Source organism: Sarcophilus harrisii, chromosome 1 (assembly GCF_902635505.1).
Source record: "Sarcophilus harrisii chromosome 1, mSarHar1.11, whole genome shotgun sequence".
NCBI lineage: Eukaryota > Metazoa > Chordata > Mammalia > Dasyuromorphia > Dasyuridae > Sarcophilus > Sarcophilus harrisii.
The window spans coordinates 319,847,513-319,874,169 of record NC_045426.1 but is presented as its reverse complement, the minus strand read 5'-3'; the positions used below and the strand labels follow the sequence as shown (position 1 = coordinate 319,874,169).

At 35.2% G+C, this 26,657-nt stretch overlaps 1 protein-coding gene across 5 annotated transcripts in view; it reads right to left on the bottom strand.

Moving 5' to 3' along the window:
• The window catches only part of GKAP1 (G kinase anchoring protein 1), a 63,294-nt gene extending 45,268 nt beyond the window's left edge, over positions 1-18,026 (bottom strand). For 2 of the 5 annotated variants that reach the window (XM_012543064.3, XM_031945472.1), the window contains exons 1-4: positions 17,472-18,023; positions 16,469-16,604; positions 2,725-2,984; positions 168-311 (exon numbers count right to left, since the gene is read on the bottom strand). In XM_012543064.3, coding sequence (XP_012398518.1) covers positions 168-311; positions 2,725-2,940 — 360 coding nt within the window. In that variant the 5' untranslated portion in view covers positions 2,941-2,984; positions 16,469-16,604; positions 17,472-18,023. Of the gene's footprint in view, positions 1-167; positions 312-2,724; positions 2,985-16,468; positions 16,605-17,471 lie in introns of all 5 variants that reach the window. The other 3 variants (XM_031945474.1, XM_031945473.1, XM_003761813.4) reach the window with 3 other exon arrangements.
• Between the last annotated feature and the right edge of the window lie 8,631 nt (positions 18,027-26,657).

Sequence of the window (26,657 nt, the reverse complement as noted above, 5' to 3'; positions counted from 1 at the left end):
CATTCCATTACAGTAAATGTAATTATAATTATTCATCGACAAAGTGGCAAAGATGAAGATATATTATTATGATGTTAATTCATTTCTCTATTAATCTGAAATAGATACATTCACATTTGTAACTCCATCAAAGAATAAAGAAAAAATAATAAGCTGGAAAACTGTACCTGTTCATCTCTTTGTCTCCACTCCTGCCAATTTTCTTCTTGTAAGTCTTTCTGTACTGGGTTTGGCAATGAAAGCTCATGTTGAGAGCTACAAACTACTTGGGAGGATTTCTGGGGAATCTTCTTAAAAGCAATATTCCTAAGCTGAAAGGACAACAACAATAATTCATATGCATTGCTATCAACTAATCAACTATAGTAAATATACTATACTATTTGTAATAACAAATTGGAGATTAAAATGATCCTGACTACTCAACCAATCATTAAATCAAAATAAACAACAATTTGTTGAAATTATTTGTGGGCACTAATAATATTATTTTGAGATGCTGTGTGAGATAGTGATAAAAATATAAGATTGGGCATCAATACTTTGGGTTCAGTTTCAACACCAATAAGAAGTTATATGCCATTAGACAAAGGACTTATTTATATGAATAGCACCCTCAATTTTCTCATCTATAAAAGATTATCTTTACTATTTAATTCAAATTTGTGAGGGTCTTACATGATTCAAAGTATATTGTAAATTGTGAAGCATTACACTATCATCATCTGATTTATAGCTGGAAAGGATTTTAAAAATTAAATCAATCTAATTTTTACAAATAAGAAAACATAATTAAATATTGTTTTAGGTCCTAATTTGCTCATATTCGTGAGTTGACAAATGAAAATTAAAATAGTCACTCTGTCATAATACTACTTTATCAATTCTTTAATTCCTTTTATTCCAAAAGTACAAAATTATTAAGATTGGAGAACAGAAAAACTAGTCTGCTTTTAATACAAAATTACAAGGCATAAAAGAGTTACTTTTAAAGGGTTAACAAATCAAAGTTTGTTTAATTACCTGATCAACCCTGAATAAACTGACCTGAATGTGATGGAGGAACTAATTCTTGAAGTCAATATAAAATTTTAACAGTAGTTCCACTTAAAAATCAAGATAAAGAGAGAGAAAGAAAGGAAAAATGAAAGGCTTAAAAAAAAAAAAAAAACCCAGGATCAGAAATTTTCATCTGACTTTTAAGGCAACATGGGATGGCAGCCATAGTAGGAATCTCAAGATAATACAAAAACCATTATTAAGATTTTTATATGATATTTCATACTTACCAAGTGCTTTACCCACATTATAAATTTGATCCTAAAAACCCAGTTAAGCTATGTAAGTTATTTCCAATTCACAGATGAAGAAACTGAAGTTCTGAGATGTTAAGTGACTTATTTCAAGTCAAACTATTCATCAATGGTAATGCCAGCACTCAAATCCAAGTCGTTTAATCTAAATAATATCTGTTAACCTGCCTCATTAATGAGAGATTCTGATAAAGATACAAGAAGATGATAGATATGTATGTTCCTTCTACAATGCAACTATTTTTTATTTTAGTTGCTTTTTATTTTGTTATTTTTATTATAATGGCATTATTTTCATAATTATATTACTTCATAATATTTCATAATATACTTACTTCATTGTACCATATTTCATGATTTCAACTGCAATAATTTCATAATTATCTAGAACACACTGGCAGGGAAAATAGGATGAAAAAAGAGAACCCCTATGGAATGTAAAGAATAGAAGAAGTTCCTTCACTTAACCCCAATTGCCTCAGCAAAAAAACCAAAACAAAACAAAAAACTTCCTTAAGTCAGATGCTACAGTTGAAAAGTCCATTCTCCTTTTCAGTCTGATTTAGTCTTGAGATTGACTCCTAGTCCATTCTATGTCCACTTAACTTAGACATATGCTCTAAAAGTAACCCTTCTTGATGTTGAGTAAATGCAAAAACAAAACAAAAAACAGCAGTTTGATCAGTTTTTCTAAAAAACAAAACAAAATGAAAATTCATTAAGGATATTCATATGTGCCAAATATTTGTTTTTAACTTCCTCCATTATTATTTTGAGAACTTGGAAAGGAGGAAGCATAGATAGGTGATCCAGTCCTGTCATTAGAAGTATAGAGAACTTTCAGTGAGTAAATTCCTTCTACTAATACAGACTGGCAGCTATTATCAAACTTTTAAAATTTTAGAAATTTGCCTGTGAAGCTGTAAAGTTAACTATTTGCCCAGGATTGCAAAGCCAATATGTTCAAAGGCTGGACTTGAACCAAGTCCAAGTTCTTCCAAAGTTAAGGTATACTTTTTTTGAGGTTAAATATGTGCAATTCTTCAAAACATATTTGTCATCCTGCACAAATCAGATCAAAAGGGAAAAAAATCAAGTAAACAAGCAATAACAACAAAAAGGTGAATATACTATGCTTTGATCCACATTCAATCTCCATAGTTTTCTTATATCACTTTCCATCACAAGTCTACAGGAACTGCAGTTAAAGTATACTTTTGCCCATCAATCAACTTTTGCACTCTTATTTGTCCCAAGTAAAAAAATCTACTTTAAAATATTTATCATACAATTCATCTTGAAAATTTTTGGAAAAACTGTCAAGTCTTCCATAATAATGAAAAGAAGTGTGTGAACTTGGGTCTTCATATAAATTATAAAAACCCTTTAAACCAGTTAACTTTCATGCTACCTCATTTGCCTCACTCTGCTGCTGTTCCTTCTTTTTTCTTCTTTTTTCTTTTTTCTTTTCATTTGTGGTTGGCTTGCTCCCCAATGCTTGAGACTTTCCAGGATTCCGACCTCTGCCTTTCCCAGGCTCAGAATCAGAACCACTGCCACTATCTACTTGCAGAAGGGCAAAACGAGAAGCAGTAGTGGGAACAGAACTGATCACAGCTGAAGCCATTGTAAAGATGATTCTCTTAAGAAAAGTCTATCAGAGAATAATTCCTGAAAATGTAAGAAAAATAAGAGGAATCAATGTAATATGCTTTCTAAAAAGCCTGTTTTTCCTTACCATGTATTTAATTAATACACACACAGACTTATTAGCAAACTATGTATTTTTAAGAAATAAGCGACTAAAATAAGGAATGAAACAGCAACATAAACTAACAAAATCATAATTATCTGCCATCATAAATTACACTATGGAAGGGTTACTACCAGAGTAAGTAGTCCTTAAGTAGGTACTTAATTTCTTAAGTTGAAGTAAATAAAATGTTTCTCAACATATTCCTTCTTAAATTCCTAGAAAATAATAAGTTGGAGCTCCTTTCTCCTATAAACACTTATAGGACATGTAAAAGTATCTATCTGTAGAATGAGGAAAGAGTTGAAAATTTTGAAATAATTTTATAGTCATTCATCTTTATAATACAACAGTCAGAAAGATGTTAGTTTGTTCATCACTGTACAAATGTACAAATATACACATTTGTGAGGATGTTTGTGCATAAAGCACATTTTGTGTGTGTGTGGGTGTGTGTGTTTGTAAAATGGGTCTATCAGGTCTTAGGCTCTGGTATACACTTGTACCCTATTCTATTTTAGACATACTGTTTTCAAATATTTGAAGAATTATCATATGGAAGCGGAATTAGACTTACTCTGCTTGAGCCTAAGGGACAGAACATGGATTTTTTCTTGTCTCTGGGTTTAAAATTTTTATCATTGGCTTTGGTAAAGTAATAGATGGCATGTTTACCCAATCTACAGATGATATAATCTGGAAGGGACAGCTAAAATAATGAATGGCAATCAACATCCAAAAAATGTTAATAGGCTAGAAGACTGGGCTAAAGTATTAGAAGCTGAAGCTATAGAGCAGTTTGTCTATGAAGTCAGAGGAGCTTCAGGGAACTATGAGTTTAAGATGAGCCAACTATAGGATATGGCATCTAATAAAACAAGTATATTCAGGCCAGAAACAGAAAGTGATAAAAAAGTATTTTACTGTATTCTGTCCTGGTCAGTTTATTTCAGTACATGCTTCATTTAATAATAGCTGATATTTACATGAAAGTTTAAGGTTAATAATGTGTTTTAACACGATTCTCATATTCATGGTGGGGGAAAATGCTATCTCCATTTCTTACAAAGGAGAACAGTGAGATACAAAAGATTAAGTAACTTATTCAGGGGTCACACTTGAGCATTATTAACTAACAAAGTTAAGATTTGAGCTGAAGTCTTCTTGATTCCAAGAGTCAGCTTTCTATGAATTTGGCCACCTAAAATCCAAGCCATGGTTTAAAAGGGATATTGATAGACATCCAGAAAAGGGCAATCAGAATGGCACAGAGATTCAAATTTAGACTGTATTTAGGCTGAAGGAAATGAGACATATACACACCATAAGCATAAGAATATACATAATGCATAAAAAAATCAATACAAAACAATTTGTTAAGGAGGCAGTAGTAGCTGGGGGTGGGGGGGAAATCAAGGAAAGGTCATATCAGTAGAGAGGTATTTGAAATTCTGAGAGAAAAAAGTGAATCTTTGGTCAAAGAATATGAACAGATGATTTTGAAATGAAGAAATTAAAGACATTTCTGGTCATATGAAAAAAATCCCTACTGATTAAAAAAATGCAAATTGAGACATTCTCACACCTGTCAGATTGGCTAAAATGACAGGAAAATATAATGATAAATGTTGAAGGGGATGTGAGAAAACTGGAACACTAAGGCATTGATGGTAGTGGTGTGAAATGATCCAACCATTCTGGAGAGCAATTTGGAATTATGTCCAAAGGACTATCAAACTCTGCATACCCTTTGATCCAAAAGAATCCATATGTGCAAAAATGTTTGTGGCAGCCCTTTTTGTAGTGGCAAGAAACTGGAAATTGAGTGGATGCCCATCAATTGGAGAATGGCTGAAATAAGTTATGCTCTATAAAGGTTAATGAAATATTGTTGTTCTGTAAGAAATGATAAGCAAGCTGATTTCAGAAAAGCCTGAAAGATTTACATGAATTGATGCTGAGTTAAGTGAACAAAACCAGGAGAACAATGTACTTAGTAATAACAAGATTATGTGATGAACAACTGTTCTAGACTTGGCTCTTCTCAACAATGCAATGATTCAAGGCAATTCAAGGCAAGACTTGGGATGGAAAATGTCAATCACATCCAAAAAGAGAACAGAGGAAACTGAATGTGGATCAACGAATAGTATTTTCACCTTCTCCCCCCCCCTCATGTTCCCCTTTCCCCCCACTCTGGTCTGATTTTTCTTGTACAGTGTGACAAATATGGAAAGAGTTTAAAAGCATTGCAAATATTTAACCTATTTCAAATTGCTTGCTACCATGGGGAGGGGAAAAGGGATAAAAATTTAGAATATTCAGTCTTACAAAAATGAATGTTCAAAACTATCTTTAAATGTATTGGGGTTAAACAAAATACTATTGATAATTTTTAAAATTTTAAATCTAAATTAAAATAAGGGTATTCTAAGAGCCAGGAGAAAGGAGCTCATTCTATTTATGGATTATGAATAGACAAAAGCACAGCAATGGAATGTCATGTGAGGAACAGTAAAGTCAGTTTCCCTGGAGTGATGTATATATGAAGAAGAATAATGTACAATGTGACTAAAACAGCAGGTTTGGAGTCAGGTGAAAGACTTTAAATGCCAAATAGAGACGCTTGTATTTTATCCTAACAGTAACAGGAAACCAACAGATCTTAAAGAGGGGAGTCACAGAGTCCTGTGTTTTAAGGAATATCACACTTTGATAACTATATGGAGGATTAACTGGAGAAATCGACTGGACAAGACAAATTTTGCGGTTATTGTAATAAGTGAAAGGAGCAGAACTAACAGTTGTGGAGGTAAGATCTGGCAAGTATATACATATTGTTTATATACATATACATAAGGGAATTAATATCTGAGGATGACTTTGTCTATGTGAATCCAAGGATAGAAGTAACTTCAGAAATAGGGAAGTTTGGAAGAAGGAGACATGATATAGAGAGGTACAACACAGAATGAATTCTAACAGAGATCTACTGAAGTTGATATACAATTGAGAAAAATGTGTTCATCTTTTCCTTACAGAAAAGAACTAAAAAGTACAAAAGTTGTATAAGGCAAATTTAGGCCTAAAATAAGAAAAACTGAGAAAGGAAACTACCCAAAAAATGTGGGATCTGAATTTATTATGTTTTATTATTAACCTTTATTACTTCAAGGCCAGACCCTTTTATCTACTATACAATGCTCTTATCTCTTAATTAGGTCATTTTAGACCTTTCTAAATTTTCTGTAGACACACATATTTATGTATCTTTAAGACATAAGAATTATCTTAAATTACTTGTTTCTAAAGTCAATCTGTATAAACATATTGATTAATCTTGGCAAAGTAGGTGTGGTCAGAAGCAACCTTATGCCAAAATAAAAACACTAATTTTAGCAAAAGAAAGAAAAAAGAAGGGACAGGACAAGTGCCTTAGTCAGATGTGTCCTGCCAACAGAAGAAAAATAAACTTTTCTGGCCTATTTTCTTTACTATGAAGAATATCTTTAAATTGGAAAGAGTAAAGTGGTTAACAGGAAAACTGTTATATATAGAGAAAAAAGGAGATAAATGCTGTTGCAATTTTCAAAAGGCAAAGACAATGCAATCTTCAAAATAGTAAACCTGACATTTTTGGCAAAACACTAGGTCATATTAAATAAATTGTGAGCATTTTTATAAAAGGAATCAGTGATCCCTAAGAGCCAAAACAGGTTCATCAAAAACAGTCATGCACCAATTTAAATTTCATTTCTGACAGCATTATAAGCCTAGTAGAATTCAGATTGCCATATGCTATATTTTAACATAGCATTTGACAAAACTTTGTTGACAAGACTGACAAATGTGAACTAGGTTTATAGAAAAAAAAATACTCAGAACTTTGAATGAATAGTTTCAAAAATAAACTAATGGGCTACTAAACCTAGAGGAAAGTTTCTAATGAAAAGCCCAGGCATCATCTTTCTTGGCTATTGGTCTACATTTTATTATTGGTGACAAGCTCACCAAGGTAGAAATAAGATAAAATAGCACAAACTTAACTAGAATAGATACAAGTATGAAATGGCACCAGTTCTCCAGAACAATGGTCAAAACTAGAAAGATGTAATAACAGATTGTCAATGCTTCCAGTCCAAATCACAGAGCCATTATCCTGAAAAGCAGCCCCTATGGAGAAGTGGCCCAACAACTGTTTCTGTAAGGTTCCACAGCGAAATCTATTAAAAACTGAGAAGAAAATTCTTGCTACTCAAATATTTTGGGGGGAGGGAAGGCAGGAGGATGGCATAAGGGGTACAACACTGGCCCTGAAGTCAGGAGGATGTGTATTCAAACCAGGCATCAAAAACTTAACACTTACTAGCTCTATGATGCCATATAAGTCAATTAATCCCAACTGCCTCACCAAAAAACTACCATCACCTCCCCAACTACTCTCCCACCCAGTAATTTGGCACTAGCAAATGGCTCAATATCAGAAACTGATATGATTTTTATCAGTGGAAATAACATAGAAATTGATGCGCTACCATCTGCTTTGCTGCCATCTGGACCATGAGAAGAACCATAGGACCTTCACACATCTCACTTCCAAGTAAAATCTTTCATATGTGATCTTGCTTCCCTAAGAAAGTGAGCTAGTTGAGAATAGACACTATCTTTCATATTTAACCCCCCAGATTCATTACAATAGCTGCTATTAAGTATTTGATAAGCTATGATTTCAATAAGGGTCAAATTTGCTCTGCTTGGTCCTAATAGTTAGAACAAGGAACAAGTCAGACAGTCAATGAACATTTACAACTATTTGCCAAGCACTATACTAAGCACAGGGACAAAGCAGGCAGGTTTCAAGAAAATATATGAGATCAAAATAAGGTTAAATATGACAAAAATTTACCAATTTTAACCATATTTAATCAAAATATTTTGGTTAAATATGACAATTTCAGAATATACTAGTATCCCTACTGTTATTGGCCTTCAAACTGAAATTAATGTGAATCTCCTCCCCCGCCCCAGGCAACTGGGGTTAATTGACATATGCAGAGTCACACAGCCGGGAAGTGTTAAGTGTCTCAGGCCAGATTTGAACAAAGGTCCTCCTGACTTCAGTCAGGACTGCTGTTCTATCCAACTGCACTACCTAGCTGCTCCTGTAAATCTTAATACAAGAGCAGAACATTTGGGAATGCATACTTTAAGGAAGTGCCTTTCTGAATGTAAGGTGGTTGTATGCAGAAAGGAAGATAGACTTGGACAACATATGTGAGCAAAATCCACATCATATAGATTATTACGGATAGCTGTTTTAAAACAGCATCTAGGCAATTAAAGGTTTTCTTGCTGATCCTTCGTGACTGTTGTTTCAGAGAGACAGAAGTCCAAAAACAAAAAGAAAATTTCAGAATTTTTAACTTCATTTATCTATCTATTTTTAGCACACATTGCTTTATGAATCATGTTGGGAGAGAAAAATCAGAGCAAAAGAGAAAAATCAGGGGAGAGGGAAAAACCCCCAGAAAAATGAAGTGACATAGTATGTGTTTCATTCAATCTCCTTATAGTTCTTTTTCTGGATGCAGATGGCATTTTCTATCCAAAATCTATTGAGATTGCTTTGAATCACTAAAACACTGAGAAAAACCAAGTCTTTCCTAGTTGATCATTGCACATTCCTGCTGTTAATTGCATACAATGTGTTCCTGGCTATGCTTGTTTCACTTAGTATCAAGTTCATGTAAATCGTTCCAGGCCTTTCTAAAATCAGCTTGTTCATAATTTTTTATAGAACAATAATATTACATTACTTTCATATACCACAGCTTTTTTAGCCATTCCTTAATTGATGGGTATTCTCTCTATTCATTTTCCAATTTTTTTTACTATCACAAAAAGGGCTGCTACAAACATTTTTGTGCATGTGGGTCCTTTTCCTTCCTTTATGATTTCCTTGTATGCAGAGTTTCTGGGTGTAGTTCCCAATTGCTCTCCAGAAGGGCTGGATCAGTTCACAACTTTATCAACAACATATTAGTGTCCCAGTTTTCTCATATTACCTCCAACATTTATCATTATCTTTTCCTGTCATTTCAACCAATATGATATAAGGTGGTACCTTAGAATTGTTTTAATTTGAATTTCTCAAATTAATAGTGATTTAGAGTTTTTTGAATAGATATTCTCTAGCTATAAAAAGAGAAGTATCCTCCTCTATGACGATTTTAACATTTCCATGAAGACAATGAGAAAGATAAAATACAAAAAGGACTGAATTTGCACTTTTAAACATCCCTGCCCCTGAAACTTACTAGGTTTTTTTAACCAGCTAAGTCACAATTTCTATGAGCCTCAGTTTTCTCATCCTAAAATGAAGCAGCTATATCTGCCACTCGTCTCAAACATTAAACACAGGAAGAGGATAGAGACTAGATCTATAATTTCATTGGAACAGAACAGCTGGGTGAATAAACTCTTTCCATGAACGCAGATTGGTATCTTTTCTGCAACAAGAGTTGCATAGAATACTGAAAGTTAAAAAGCCTTGCCCAGAGTCAATCACAAAACCAACAAGTGCCAAAGATAGGTCTTGAACTCAGGTCTTCCTTGGTTTTAAGGCTAGCTCTCTATAATACCACGGAATCTTTTTGCAACACACCAAAATTTATTTGACCAAATTTGACATTTTCCAACTCTTAGCTGGATAAAAAGTAAATAATACATATTTCATAGGTCATTTCATTTATCTATTTAGAGGAAGGAGGATGATGCTTATTTAAATTAAACAATGTTGGCACATCCATCAAGATAAAGAGTTTAACTTATAATCAGATGTTCAACTGGAAAAATGACTTTCTTTTGTGGCTGAGGCAGTTGTTTGGTAACATCTGTGCATAAAATTTTTTAGGCAAAAAATCTCTCTTCTATGGAGGACTCTCTCAATTGAAAGCTTAAAAAATTCCAAGGCTTTTAAATGAAAGAATCTTTGTAGTCAGCTCCAAACACATATGATCCTTCTTATATGCCATATGCTCAATGACTCTGTTAGCAGATTTATGACTTTAGCTTAGAATCCAACTCTCTTCCAGGTAATAAAGTTCTTATTAAGACACTTAGGTCTAAAAATGTATTGTCAGTATAAAGAAAAGTTAGACCTTCTAAACTTCTAATATATTGTCTAATTTGTGTCAATATAATATTAAAAGCATATTTTTATCATTCTTTAATCGAGAGCTAAGAATATTATCAACATATAATTCAACTGAATTGTTTGAAGTCAAGTAAAGTTAAGTTCCTATGTCTAGAAAAAATAATATGAGAGATTAGAGCAGAGATAGGGGGAGGAAGAGAAAAGGGTAAAGTGAGGGAAATATGTTAATTATCCATTTTCCCTAGTTCTCTCATTCCTTATATTATGCTGGATAATAAGAAAAAAAACCATACCTAGTTTACTTTAAAGATTCTATATTATGCTTCAGTTTAAAAAAAAAGTTTGTTTATTAGCACTGCTGATTTTATAGGCTGCAATATTTGTGGGGTTGAAGATCTAGTATCCTTTATATAAGAATTCACACAACAAATTTCTCCATTAGATTAATACTAAGGAAAAATTCCACCAGATGATTTTTATCAGAAAATGGAAAGCAAACATTTCCCAGCTTTTCCTTCTTTGCCTGAACTGTCAAGAAATTAAGAGCTAAATTCTTGCTCAACTTTTGTAACTCATTCCAGGTACCTTGTAATAATAACTATTTATATATTCCTTTTTACTCATTTTAATTCTTTCAAAAATTGTCCAATTTTATATAATTTTTCAGAAGAAACAAGATAACAAATTATAGATGTATAAAGTTAAAAAAATATTGAAACAGCTGCTCCAAACACTTATAAACAAGCGAATCATTTGAAGATTAAGACTTTCAACAGATATTTGCATATACCTAACCTATGTGGTCTCTATTAATAAAGTTCTAATAATGTGAAAATAGTTTTTTTTAAAGATCATATCATGAACTGATGCTGAGTGAAATGAGCAGGACCAGGAGGATCATTATATACTTCAACAACAATACTATATAATGATCAATTCTGATGGATCTGCCCATCTTCAGCAATGAGATGAACCAAATCAGTTCCAATGGAGCAGTAATGAATTGAAGCAGCGAAAGAACTCTGGGAGATGACTAAGAACCATAGAATTCCCAATTCCTATATTTTTGTCCGCCTGCTTTTTGATTTTCTTCACAGGCTATTTCAGAGTCCGATTCTTTTTGCAGCAAAATAACGGTTTGGACATGTATACTTATTTTGTATTTAATTTATACTTTAACATTTAACATGTATTGGTCAACCTACCATCTGGGGAGGGAGTAGGGGAAGGGAGGGAAAAAATTGGAACAAAAGGTTTGGCAATCGTCAATGCTGTAAAATTACCCATGCATATATAACTTGTAAGTAAAAAGCTATAATAATAAAAAAAAGATTGAGAGATCATGAGAATGCATGTTTTGACAAATCCTATACCAAATTAGAAAAGTACTAGTTAGACTACATGCTTTTTCTTTTTTATCAACTTAAATTATTGCCAGTATGTTGGCCATCAGGTGGTAACACTTTTTGGCTTCAGCAATTCACATAAAATACTCTATGAAAGTATAGAATGGTTGCTATATGCTATATGCACCAGTGAAAAGAATACAAACACTATGAAATAATAAATCATTTAACCATTTATGTATGTGTAAAATCAGTAATTATAGTTTTAAGTAAGAAGTAAGTGTCTGCTGCCAGCTACACTTTTCAGTGAGCCTGAACCAGATTAAAAAGTTAACTGGGAAATATTTAACGAGTAAAAATTCAATAGAACATAAATAACATTCATCTAAATTTCTATCTGAATTCTAAAGTGAGCTTTACTCTTGATAATTACCATTTAATTTTATCACTGAAACAAAGAATTCAAAGAAGTGATAATTTGGGGGTGGTATCACACCTATTTTATTTTCAAGTTTAAAGTTTTCCTAGAAGCATGTTTTCTGATTGATGATCTGAAGGGGAAATTTTTTTTCTTTGCAATATGGAAAAAATATCTAATCTTACCTCCCAACTAAAATATGTTTCATATATATTTATTCTGTTTCAAGTATAATAAGTCATGGGATAGAAAAGTGCCAATCACATCCAGAGCGAGAACCACAGAGACTGATTGTGGATCAAAGTGTAATATATTCATCTTTTTTTTTTTCCCTCTAGTGTTTTTTTTCCCTCCTCCCTTTTGGTCTGATTTTTCTTGCATAACATGACAAATATGGATATGTTTAAGAGGACTATACATATTTAACCTATATCAGATGCTTTCTATGTTGGAGATGGGGAGCTAAGGGAGGAACGAAGAAAAGTTTAGGAAACAAAATTTTACAAAAATGAGTGTTGAAAATGATCTTTATGTGTATTAGGAAAAATAAAATATTTTTAAAAGTTTAACAAGTCAAATGACTCACTAAAAACTGATAAAATTATTTATTCTAAAAGTACTATAGTATAAATTCAAGAAGTATAAATTGAAAGCAGTATTTTGATTGTAGTCAATGTGCTAAACTTTAATACTTCTAAAACTATTCATTATTTAAAATGGACTAAAAATTTCACAACTCAATTTTAGAGATATGTGGTCGAAAGCATTCCCCCAGAATCACTACTGTAAATAATTTATTTCCATGTCTTAGACTACATGACTCCTTGAGGCCCTATAAGGAAAGAAAGTCAGGACATGAATGAACATGTTAGGCAAATGAGGAATAAAATCATGGCAGAAGCTATGTAAAAACTTTCCTTAGGCAGCAGGCACTTCACAACTAAATAGGTTTAAAGTATCAAATGTAAAACTTCAGCTATGGGCTGTTCATCTAGGCTCCCAGAAGATGTTCTGCTTCTGGAATGGCTCCAAACACAGATGCTTGCCCCCAAAATTATTTGGCAGGCAAAGAAGTAACTTTCAGAAGCCACTAAACAAACAGCAAAAACAAATTCTGCCAAGAAGAGCCAAGATTACATCTATTACTCTATGAAAAGTGCAGGGTACTTTGTGGAGAAGGGAAAGATGTGCTCTAATTGGCAAGGTTTATAAAAGGCCAGACTTTTCCTGAGTATAAAAAGTAATAGAAAACCTAAAGGAAAAGATATTAAGGAAAAATGGCACATGGTTTAAGTAGTCATGGAAATCAGAATCATAAAGGAGGGGGCATGAACTGACCACTGACAAACAAGACGACGACTGCCAATTTACACAGGAGAACATACATATGCACAGTCCAATGGGATGAATAATCCACCTAACTCTACATCTCTATGTCAGGAGTCCTCTTAGAAGTTAGGAAATGAAGAACACATAAAATGGATAAAGAAATATGGAGCAAAAAGTTATCAAACTGTGCATACCCTTTGACCCAGCAGTGCTACTACAGGGCTTATACCCCAAGGAGGTACTAAAGAAGGGAAAGGGACCTGTATGTGCCAAAATGTTTGTGGCAGCCCTGTTTGTAGTGGCCAGAAGCTGGAAAATGAATGGATGCCCATCAATTGGAGAATGGCTAAATAAATTGTGGTATATGAATGTTATGGAATATTATTGTTCTGTAAGAAATGACCAGCAGGATGAACACAGAGAGACTTGGAGAGACTTACATGAACTGCGACATATGCAACATGTATAGGACTGCTTGCCATCTGGGGAGGGGGTGAAGGGAGGGAGGGGAAAAATTGGAACAGAAGTGAGTGCAAGGGATAATGTTGTAAAAAAATTACCCTGGCATGGTTTCTGTCAATAAAAAGTTATTATTTAAAAAAAAAAAAAAAAAAAGAAGTATGGAGCAGTTACCTTTTTGCTCAGAATCCTTTGAAAATACCAGTATGCTGCCCAGAAGACAGTTCAACAGTTTGGAGGAATATTAGTTTTATTTAAAAGCTAATGCATTGTTCTGTAGCTTATGAGATAGTGAATCACAAACGAGCTAACAATAAAATCGACCAAAGAAATCAACCTACAATTAAAGAAAATCTTCCTTTGGTGAAAGCAAAAGAATGGGCACAACAGAATTATATCAACCTTATAAGAAAATGGATCTTGGGGAAAAAATCTGAAAAGGGCAGCATAGGAAGATGTTAGTGGTTCAGCTTAACACATGTACAACTGAAATTTAAAAAATGTTAAGTGTTTATTATGTACACTGAATTATAATAGACTAGGGACAAAAAGAAAAATACAACAGTCCAAATTTGCAAGGAACCTATTTTCTATTGGGGAGATCCAAAAACAAAGAAAATTAAATCCAAGATGCCTTTTCTTCCTCAAATTAACAAGTTTAAAGGAATCAAGAAAGTCTTTACTCTTAAAAATGAACAATCCTGAAAGAGAGAGGTGAAAAAGTATTCTAAGAATGGGGGCAGCTTGTTTAAATGCAGAGGTGAAAAAAAGGTGCTGAACTCTGGCTTTGGCTAGTTATACAGTTGGGATAGAAGAGAAGAGTATATTAAGGGAAGAAATGTGAGATAAGGCTGGTATAAAAGAAAAATCAAATAAGCAGATGAGAAAAACACAAGTTAAAGAAAATCAAAAATTGTAATTTTTTAGAGATATCAATAAAATGTTAAACAAACAACACACAAGAGGTGACTATAAATAGCAGAGAAATTTAAGTATGGCGATGGGACCAGAAGGACACCTGAGTACCAGTCTCTATTTTTGCTGAGCATGTTATTGAATAGCACTTGACTATCAGTGTTAAAATGTTAGAAAATTCTTGTCCTTAGCAAATCTTATTATGCCAGCAATTATTTTTAACTATACTGAGGTAAGCAAGCCATATAATTAGTAAACTCTAAATACATTTTTATTTAACTTTTGGAATATGTTTTATTAATTTATTTTCAATATTTCTCTGATAAAGGGCTTTGTAAATTTTTAAGCACTATAAAAATGAGTTAACGGACAAAGATTTAATTCTAGATATACGATGGATAAAGTGTAGAAGTATACAAAGTTACAAAAAAAAGTTAAAAATGTACTATGGGTGATTCACAATAAATAAATTATTTCTACCTTCTATTTTAATAGTTAAATTCTTCTATCTCCTCTGAAGTCCTGTCCTGATGCCTCATCACAATGTGAAAGTGACATCAGCTTTTCAAATGTGAAACAGCAAATCTAGCATGTTAATATGAATAAATTTTGATACTGTTGTGAATGGTATTAATTTGGTTTTTAAAACCCATTTCTACAGGAAATAAAATGATAAGAGCAAGCATTGGATAACTATAATAAAAGATAGGGCCTTGAAGAATTGAGAAAATGTGCTGAGATAGTAGACTATGGACATAGATAAACATAAATGGATAGGGGTAGACATACCCTCAGAAATGATATATTGGACAATTTTGCTTAACTGCCTTCCCAATGCTTCCTTTTTTTTGTCCTTTATCATAAGAGGTAGTTTGTTGGGAAAGGGTAAGGAAGGGATATTTTCAGAAATGAAAATAATAAAAAAATAAGATGTTTAAAGAAAAAATTTAGTTAAGACCCGAAGAAAATATAAATTAAAAGAAAATCATGGCCATACGCATGAAAAAAAGTTCTGAAGGTACTTTCAGATCTCTGAATCTGGCTCTCAATGACCCTTGTCCAAGCAGCCTTATTCCATCTTCCCAGCTACACACCCCACAGGAGCTGTTTCCCAAATTCAAATCTCATGCTTGAGAACATCTGCTCAAACTATCCCCACATCAGGAAAACACTTCCCTCTCCTCAAGACCTTTCAAAATCTCTTTCTTTCAGAAACAGTCATCTTCCACATTTCCTCATCTCCTTTGAACTATATTTGTACAAATTTCCATCCTACCCTATCCCCCAAAACAAACTCTTTGAAGGCAGGAACCATTCCCTTTTTGCCTTTAAATTTATCCTGAAGGTTTAGCACAGTCCCTTGCAGACCCTAGAAGCCATTTTAATAATAGGTATTTGGGGATATCAGAAATGCACAGGATTAAGACATTTAATAGGAGGAAGAGGATGTATGGGGGGAAATGCAAATTTCTATTAATTTAGAATGAAATGTTTTAATAGCCCAAATGCTATATATCAAAAAATCATATCTATCTTGTCAAAGGATTATTTAGAATCTTGTCAAATAATTATTAGAACATGATACCTGAAATAGCATGAAATGCTGAAAAAAATATATTTTTAAAATCCAGTTTCTAAAGATGCCTAAAAACCTAGCATAACATTTCCAGAGCTTCCTTCTTGAGAAAGAAGAAGTCTAAGTCAAACTCAATCAACTGTGGGAGGCACAAACAGCACATCATTCCAAAAAAAAAAAAAAAAAAAAAAAAGTAACTATACCTCATTCGTGAACAAAAGCCAACTTTTCCACTCCTACGGTGTTAACAGGTGCCCAAAATCTTAACAGCACAAGGCGATGCAAGGAAGGAATCTGACTGGGCTAGACTTAAGTCCGGCATGAAGGAGAATTCAACACCTAAGGAAAAAGAAATGGATAAAAAAACCAAGCCGATCGACCGCGCTCCCTCCCCAGACTGGCTTTCCCCACTCCCCAGGGGGAGTTTGCAGGGATGGGCACGAGGCTCGAGGCCGCGCGGAGCCCGCGCCGCCGCGGGGGAGGCACCTGCAGGGACGGCCGCCGAGCTTCCCGAGCCTCCAGGCATCTTCGGGCCCAGGAAGCCAGGGAGGGGACCCTCCAGATGCGACAACCCAAGAAGGAAATGGGGCTCCCAGGGCAACAATCCAGAAAGGGGGCTCACTAGGCAACAAACCTGGAACGCGGGGGAAGGAGGCTCAAAGGGGGAAAACCTTGGAAAGGGGTGGTGATCACTCACTAGGCAACAACTGCGTAAGGGGAAGGGGATTCATTGGGCAACAACTCGGGAAAAGGGGGGGATCATTGGGAAACAATCCAGGAGGGGGACACACTGAGCAACAATCCTAGGAGGGCGCAACAACCCGACTCGTAGCAGGGGGTCTGGCATTGGAGAATGGGGGCACACCTGGGAAGAACACCCGTTTCCCTTTTTCTTCTCCACCCAAGAACCCCGGTCAGGGCAGCCCAAAATCATCCACCTCCTTCCCGAATTCCCCGCTTGGAGATGGGAGGAGGGGGAGGCTCGAAGGGGACGGCGACAGGCTGGGGGTCGCCGCTACCCGCCGGCCTGGGTTAGGCGGCCGCCTCCCCATCCCTTCGGACGAGTTCGGGCCTCGCCCCCGCCCCCGGGTGCTGCCCCGGGCGCCCTTCACCCCAGGCCGAGGGCAAGGCTGCGGGGCCTGAGGGGAGGCGGGTCCCCCTCAGACAGCTGGCCCATAATCGGCCCCAGTCGCTCCTCGAACTCACCGCGTTCCCTTCCGCGGCATTCCCCCGGGTCTGTCTTCCTCCTCTTCCTCGGCTAGTTGGCGGCGGCGGCGGCGGCGGCGGCGACAGCTCCTCGGGGCCGGCCGCGCTGGGCGTTGGGTCTCTGGCTCCTCCGTCAACTGGGAGGGGAAGGGGGCGGGGGCGCGGGCGCGGGGGAGACTAGAGAGCGCGCGGAGCCCGGCGGCGGCGCGAGACGGTCCGGAGTGGGGGTGGGGGGAGGGGAGCCAGCCGCCGGCGGGGGGCGGAGGGCGCCTCTCGGCCCTGCGCGACACGCGCACTCACCCACCCCCAGCTCTCTCTGCGCGCGCCGCGGCGTTTTTCTCAGGGCCGCGGAGGGGTGAAGGGGGGTGGTGTATAACGGGTCCCGGGTGCGATGAAAAGGTCGAGCTATGGAGCCGGGGGATGGAGGGCGGGAGACGCTTAAAAGGGGAGAGAGCACAGAAAAGCCCTATGCAGGTCGAGAGGGGCGAGATTTCACGTGGCGAGAAGAGAGAACGGCTAGTTCGCCCGCGGCAGAGCAGCCGCTGAGTCGGTGCTGTATAGAGAGACCTGGGGTGGGGGGGGGAGGGAGTCTAGGGCGGAGCGAAGGGGAGGGGCCTCGCGCGCCCCAGCGGTCCGTTTCGGGGTTTGTTTATTTTCTCGGTTGGTTGCGGCGGTGGCGCGTGGGCAGAGGTTCTCAAGTGACGTGAGCGGCTGGAGTTGGGGGAGAAAACCAGAACCACCTGCTGGAGAAGGGGAGCTACGGGGGCCGGGCTGGGTCGAAATAGCTCAGAGAGACAGTGTCGCCACTGACTTAGGGGTTGTGGGGAAGGGAGTCCGTCCCCCGGAGGTGGGACCGGACAGGTCCGAAGCACCGAAGATTAAGTCCACCCAGGGGCAATCAGCGTTTGGTCTTGGTGTCTTCGAGCAGAGCCAGACTTGCTTTGTATTACTTGGGGAACCAACCTGCGTTTGTTTGCTTGGTGACTTAGGAAATAGCCTCCTACTGTTTTGGGGTGCAGGACAGCAGGGACTTGCGAACCCTAGAAACTGTGACGTAGCCCGGGAGTCAAGCGTCTGGCATCTTCGGAAGACCCTTTTAGTGTTGGGATTATTAAATAAGGCGATTTAAATGTGGGTAAATGTTAACATTTATCCTCCAGTGTCATGCTAGTTGTGGGAAAAAAAAAAAAAAAACCACCAAGTTTTTTCCCCCCTTATTTCTAGTTCCACAAAGACAAGCTATAAGTTAAATGTTATTTAGGGAGCCTGAAAAGATCTTAAATGAATCTTGAGGTTTGGCCTGTTGTGGAGCAGTAAAAAAAGTGCTGGATTCAAGACTTATTTTTAGATTAGGCCTGGACATTAGCAACTTCAGTTTCTCCATTGTTAAATGATAATCTCAGCTCCTACATCGAGTCAATTGAGATAAATTTGTTTTTAAAAAAAAGAGGTTCGATACAAATGCCTAGCACATAGGAGCTTTTAAATGCTTATTCCTTTATTCTCTTCCCTCCCCATAAAACCAGTATCCTCCATTTATTTGTTACTAAGTCAATTTGATGTCTGAAATCATGGATGATTTGGAAGTTGGAAGCATCTGATGTGTTCCTTCACCCAACAAGCTCAAATTCAACATATCCAAAATTTCTTTTTTTTTTTTAACTTCCTATTTCTGTTGACAGTTATTACTATTCTCTTAGGATAACCTTTAATTCTTCACTCCATCCATCGTGTTTACCAGTTGCCAAGTCCCATTACTCTACCACATAATTTTTGCTTCTGTGGTGAGGAAGGAAGGATTTGACTCCTGATGTAAATCCAGAAGGTTAAAAGTAGACTTTTAAAAAGCTATCTGCCAGCTCCACTAGTCCAGCTAAGATTCCTTAGGGGAACAGAAAGAGGGAGAGGAAAATGCCACCAGAAGAGAAAGGACATCACGAACTATCTTCTTAGGAGAAATTAACCTTGGTCCACTTGGGTTTCCTTATGTGTATTTTACAACTACTGCTTCCACTGCCTATATTCCTGGGACTATATGTTGGATGCTTTATAGCCATTTTTCTTACAATGCCGCCTTAATAAATGTCTGTTAGTTTTAGTTAAATTGACTTATTAAAGGTAAACTCAATAATAGGGGCTTTTAGGCTATAGCAGTGGAGGCCCAGGGTATATTTTAGAACCCTAGAGATATTTACCCCATCAGGGCTCCCAATCTACAAATATTTGAATATTAAATTAGGGAGGTAATCCAATTGAGGGCTATATTTAAGTATCCTCTCCTTTGCAATTTTCTTCTTCTTAAATCACTCATACCAACTCTAACCTGACCTCCCTAGCCCAAATTAATCTATGAACAAATACACAAAGAACTGGACATCTAAGCTAGAAGATGCAAAGACAGAAATTAAACATTTGCTATCAAGTTTATATTTTATTGTGGAAATGACACATATACACACATACAATATATAACTAAATTCAAGGTCATTTGAGAGGTGAGGAGCTATTAAGTATTTATTAAACCCATACTATGTGCTAGTCAGCAGGAGTACAAAGATAAAAATGAACTTCCTGTCCTCAAGGCACTTAGTTGCTATCATGGAAAACGGAATACCTTTTAAAATATATTCAAAAATTCAATGTCATGTAGGGAGGGGAGGTTGCTAAGCAACAGTTGGAGAAATCAGAAAAAGGCTTTATGAAAAAAGTAACTTTTGAGTTTTAAGGGAAATGAATTCTAAAAGGTAGAAATGAACTACATTCTAGATAAGAATAGCCAGTGCAGTCACAAGTATGGTCCTTGGAGTTTCCTGCATGAGAAACTAGGAGAAAGAGAGAAATAAAGACTGATACTAAAAAGGTAGGTTGGAGCCAGGTTGTGAAGGGCTTTAAAGTACAGAGGAGTTTGTATTTGAATAATAATAGGAAGCCACTGTATGTTGGATAGGGAGTGGTGTGGTCAAATGGTGATTTAAGATAATTATCTTTGGCAACTATATGGAGGATAAATTAAAATGACTGAATGTAAGAGACTGGATATATATGCTATATAATCCAGAAGACATGTACCAGGTGCTTGTGGTATCGTAGAGAGGAGATATAGGGAGACACTTAATTACTGATTGAATATAAGGTAAAGGAAATGATTAAATGAGTAGACACTTTTGAGAACAAATTCTCTATAGGGAAAAGCGAAATTTGAAAAAAAGTTGAGTTTGGGGGAAAATATAAATGGAGTCAGTACTGGACATTGTTTTGGATGTATTGCATTTTAGCTACCTGTAGGACATGCAGTTGAAAATGGCTTGTATACAGTTGATAATAAAGAATTAATGGTCAGAAAAAAAATAAGGTCAGACATAAATCCTAGATTTATCAATTTTTTGCAGTTCTGTCAAAGTAATCTTGCCAATATATGTCTGACTACATTCCTCTACCCAAACAGGGTATATATATATATATATATATATATATATATATGAAGGATAAAAATGCTAACTCCTTAGATTGGCATTCAAGGCTTTCCATAGTCTGGCACTTTTCAATCTTTCCAACCTCATTTCCCACTACTCCATTCAGCTAAACTGGACTTGTTTGTAGGATTGTTATGAAGATTAAATGAAACAATATATGTAAGCATGCTTGGCAAAAACTTAATATGCTGTATAAAAAATACTATCATTTTTTTCTTATTTGATGATCCTGCCTTTTTCTCCTTCCTCACATATCAGAACAAACTTATGCAAATTTTCAGATGTGAAATTCTTCCCATTCCTTCAGGGCCCAGTTTCCCATGCTAGTGATTTTTCTTGACAAACTTTATTTCCTATCAAAAATTTTCAGGCCATTATGCTACCTTTTCAGGGTGATTTTAAGGGTTTAGAAATAAAATGCATAGTAAATTTGAATTTAGATGTTAATAAGCATCAGTGGTTTACTGTGTTATGCTTCCTAGTAAAAGATTTTAATTTGGGCTTTTGTTATTTCAAATAACTGAGGCAGAAAATTCTGGAGTCTCTTTGGAGCCTCACCAGTATAGGCAACTATCACCTCTCCTTATACTATTATGTGATGGGAAAAATTGCAGATATATAGGTAAAATTGTACAAAAATATATTAAAAGAGGCAGACTTCCTCATCCTTTGGTTTATAAACTCATCTTCTTTATCCTACTGCCACTACTAGACAGTAAAAGTACTAGAAATGATTTTATGTCTTCCATGTCAAATATAAACGATTAAAAATCTAAACTGGGGAGATCAAAATAGTAAATGTGGTTGACCAAAAACATTAGTTATAAAATAGAAAATAAGACTGCCAGAAGGCTAGAAAATGGCATACAAATATAAATTAATCTGATTTATATAGTTTTGTAAAGTTTCCTTATCTGAATCCCTACTAGCACTTACCTTCCATTGTTGTAAGGATCAAAGGAGATATTTACAAAACACTTAGTTAGCATAATACCTGGCACATAGTAGGTGCTATATAAACGTTAGCTTTCATTATTATTAAATAAAAAGACAAATGAAGTACTTCCATGGTTTTCAATAAGTCAAAAGTAACAATCTATATTAAGCATTTAAGTTTTTAAGAAACACTATTGCTGTAAGCTGTAATTTATGAGTGGGGAGATGTTTTTGTACATGACACTGCAAATTTACTATGTACAAAACATGCTATTCCTTTCAAATAAATATACAACATAATTATCATGTAAAATTTTCTTCACTTTCTCTGCTACCGTAGACATAAGATGTGTGTGAAAATTATTATATTTATCAGTTTTTTTCTAGATGGAGAGAATGTTCATATGTCCTTTATAGTTAATTTGGGTATTTATAATTAATAGTCAAAATTTATTCACTCAGCGCCTTTTTTTGGTTATGCATGTAAATTCATTTTTCTTTATGGATTTTCTTATGTTGGAAAGAAAAATCAGAACAAACGTAGAAAACTATGAGAGAATAAAAAAAATGAAAACAGCATATGTTGATTTACATTCAGCCTCCATAATTCTTTCTCTGGAGGCAGATAGCTTTTTTCCATCCTAAATTCATTGGGATTGCCTGAAATCACTAATGAAAGAACCAAGTCTGCCATAGTTGATCATTGCACAATCTTGCTGTTACCTCGTACAATGTATTCTTGGTTCTGCTTGTTTCACTCAACATCAGTTCATATAAATCTTTCCGGGGCTTTCTGAAACTGGCTTATTCATCATTTTTTATAGGACAATAATATTCCATTACTTTCATATACCACATAATCATTCTTAAAATATTATTGCTGTTCCTGTATACAATGCTCTCTTGGTTCTCATTTCACTCTTCATTATTTCAGAAAAGTCTTTAAAAGTTTTTTTTAAGATCATTGAGCCCATCATTTCTTATAGCACAGCAGTATTCCATCACAATTTTATCTCACAACTGGTTCATCCCTTCCCCAATTGATGAACATCCCTGCAATTTCCAGATCTTCTCACTATCACAAAAAAGCAAGCTGCTGTGAACATTTTAGAATACTTAAGTTCTTTTCCTTTTTCCCTAATCATATTAATTTGGAAATACTTAGTTGTGATAGTGCTGGGTATGTCTCTTTGAGCATAATTCCAAAATTCTCTCAAAAATGATTAGATCAGTTCACAATTCCACCAGCCATGTGTCCCAATTTTTTCACATTGTCTCCACCATTTGTTGCTTTCCTCTTCAATCATTTTAGCCATTCTGTTGGTATAAAATGATAATTCAAAGTTATTTTAATTTGTATTTCTCTTATAATGAGCATTTTTCATATAACTAAATTGTTTTGATTTTTTCTTTGAAAAGCTGTCTTTTCACATTCTTTGACTATCACACAATGACTTGTATTTTTATAGATTTGACCAAGTTATTTATATATTTTAGATTTGAGACCTTTATCTGATAATCTATATAAAAATCTTTTATTCAATTTTCTTCATTCTATTCTTGGCCACATTTATCCTATTGATACAAAACCTTTTAAATTTAATGTTATCTAAATTATCCATGTTAGACCTAACTTTATTTTCTCTCATATGGCTACTATACATAAATCAGGTAATGTGCTCCATGTTCAAATTTTCTTGTAATATCTAGATCATATATCCATTTTGACCTTATCTTGGTAAATGGATTGGATCTATGCAGAGTTTCTGCCATACTGCTTTCCAGTTTTCCCAACAATTTCTAACCAAATAATAAATTCTTATCCCTAAAGTCTAATTCTTGTCATTAAAATTCTCATCCCTTAAGTCTTTATCAGTGTTTTTAAAGTATATTTAATTCAAGAAACTTTGATATGTCCAAACCATCTCAAAAAATTTGTTAGAGGGCTAATCAAAACCATTTAATTTTTAAAAATTGTATGTGGATAGATAGGTAGATAGATAGATAAAATGGGAAGCAAAAGTGAAGTTTTTTGATCTGTGGACTGACATGGTTATAACCAATTTTATTGATTTTATATTTGTCCATTTTTATATTTCTTATTAAAGCCTTTTATTTTTCTAAATACATACATAAGTTTTCAACATTCATCTTTGTAAAACCTTGTGTTCCAAATTTTTCTCCCTCCACTTCCCCAATAACAAGCAATGCAATGTAGGTTAAACATGTGCAATTCTTCTAAATACATATTAATATTGATTATGCTACACAAGAAAAATCAGATCAAAAGGGAAAAGAGATTAAGGGTTTTTTTTAAAAAACATTACAGTAATGTTCAAGTATATTCCCTTTTAAAATATTCCTTTTAAAAATATTTTAAAAAGAAATTAAGAGGGGTAGCTAAGAGGCATAGTGGATAAGTGCACCAGCCTGAAGTCAGGAGAACGTGTGTTAAAATCTGACCTCAGACACATAACACTTCTTAGCTGTGTGATGCTGAGGCAAGTCACTTAACCCTAATTGCCTCAGCCAAAAAAAAAAAAAAAAAAAGATATTAAGAAAAGCAGTTCATCAAAACCAATTAATGTTTCAGATGTGTCTGACAGAATGTCCAACATTGTATACCTCTAATTTTACAAATAAACATTAACTTTTAAAATTAGTTTAGCTCCAAATTTCTAATTTTTTTGGTTCTAGATTCATCAATGACCATAGCTAAAGTATTAATATTTATAGTGCTTACCTATGATTCCAAATTCTTGCCTCTTCTCAGTAGACACAATATTTTTTTATATAGTTATGTTTCTGGATTATAAAGAATCCATTTTTTAAATTACAAATTTAATTGGGGAGGGAGATAATCTGCATCTTCCTCTGTCCTCCAGGCTGGAAGGGCTGCTTGTTAGCAGCATTGGTGATCAGGAGAAATCATTCGACCTTGTCCAACATAGATTACTGCACCCCTAGTCCCAAGAGAGAAGGGAGGTGAGGCAGGTGACATTGCTCAACTTTCCCTTGCTTAAATCCAATTCACTTGCATGTTGTACGTCACCTCCCTGATGTCATGGTCGTCTTCGAGAGGCAAACCTCTCTTGCCCCCATCCATTTCAGCCGTCTTGCCGCTCGATTCAGCCTTGTGAGTCTTTGCCATTATGCCTGGTTTCATTTTTTTTTAAGTCAAGTCATATAAAATGCATAATATAACTTAAATGGGCTAACAAAGAGTTGTCTGAGTCGCTGCTAATGAATAAATAGGAAGAAGGACTGAATAATTAGTACGTATGCCATTTGTATATAAAAACATTTTTGAAGAGATTGAAGCTGCTTGAAAAGTTTGTATTCCTTGAATATTTTAAATATTTATCTAGAAATAAATTTTATGGTAATAATTACTATTGTAGTGAGAGAATAGATTTGATAGTTAAGAATTACCTAGCCACCAAGCTATTTTCTCAAAGTAAAAGGCTTTATTGTCCTATAAAAAGGACACTTCAGCAGTATCAGGGTACTGATTGGTCTGATGAGTATTTTATAAAGAAAGGGGGGGAGGCGATGTTTACTCTGTTTATTGGTTAGACCTCTCAAGGGAGATGTTTACTTCTTAACTATTGACCAAATTTTGAGATAAACAAGAAATAGAAACATGTAGCAGGGGCAAAGTTTCCTTGTCCTTTTTACTACAACCCATAACCCTCTCTGTCCTTGTGCTGGTAGCCAACAACTTGTTTTTCTTCCTCTGACTCCTAACTAGAAATAGGCCCTACTGGGGTCTATTCCAGTAGTACTTCTGAAGAGTTTGCTGAGCAAGGTAAACTTCAGTTCAACTCCCAAATGAATTATATGTCTGGGAATAGAAACTGCATTTGGATTATTTGATAGAGGGAGCTCCCCTGTTAAAAAAAAATTCCTCTATTAAAGCACTGTCAAATTGTCAGGGCACTTTGATGTAGCTTTACAATATCATCCTTGCAAAAATCTTTCGTTGATTTGCGTAGAACAATTCTCTGTCTTTGTAGTAATCATTTTAAAAAACATTTTTTTAACAAAAAAATTGAGGCATGGACTTTTAAAAAATATACTTTTCAGGTAAATGAAAAAGATAGCATGTGAAAGATCTTGGAATTGAATTTAGAAGTGGTGAATGATAGCTCATTTATATACTTTTACAATTTACAATTTGCTTTTTAACTCTGTGAATGATTGCAAAAAAGTAAAAGTTTCTTTGAAGTCACTGATTTTTTTGAACACATAACTAAAATATCAGTTGTTATGAATTTATTCTAAAACTTAAGGGCTTTGCTTGGGAACTTGCCATTCCAGACGCTTTTAAGTGCCTACTTTTTACTGTGCTAGGAAAAAAATTAAAATATTTCCAGCAGTAACTTTAGGAAAATGCTTTGGACCAAACTATCTAAAACTGACCTGTGGGAATTTCAAATCCTTTTTTGAATAATGAATAATTTTAACATTTTAAAATTTAGCACACTGAAGATAATAAAATTTTTATCTTCAGTTTATACTACTACAAGTACAGTAGCACCTGTAACAATTTTATAAGGTCTTACCAATTTTACCTATGCTGTTAAACTTCAACCGAAAGGAATACAGATGAAGCATGTTTTAGTTTGGAAAAAAGTTTAGGTATTTTCTACATTATACAATGTTTTCCTTCCATCAAACCAATAATCTTTATAGTCACTCTTCTAGGAAAACTTAAACCCTTATATTGATATCATCCTGCCTCATTTATTATTCCTTTTATTTCATAATATATTTC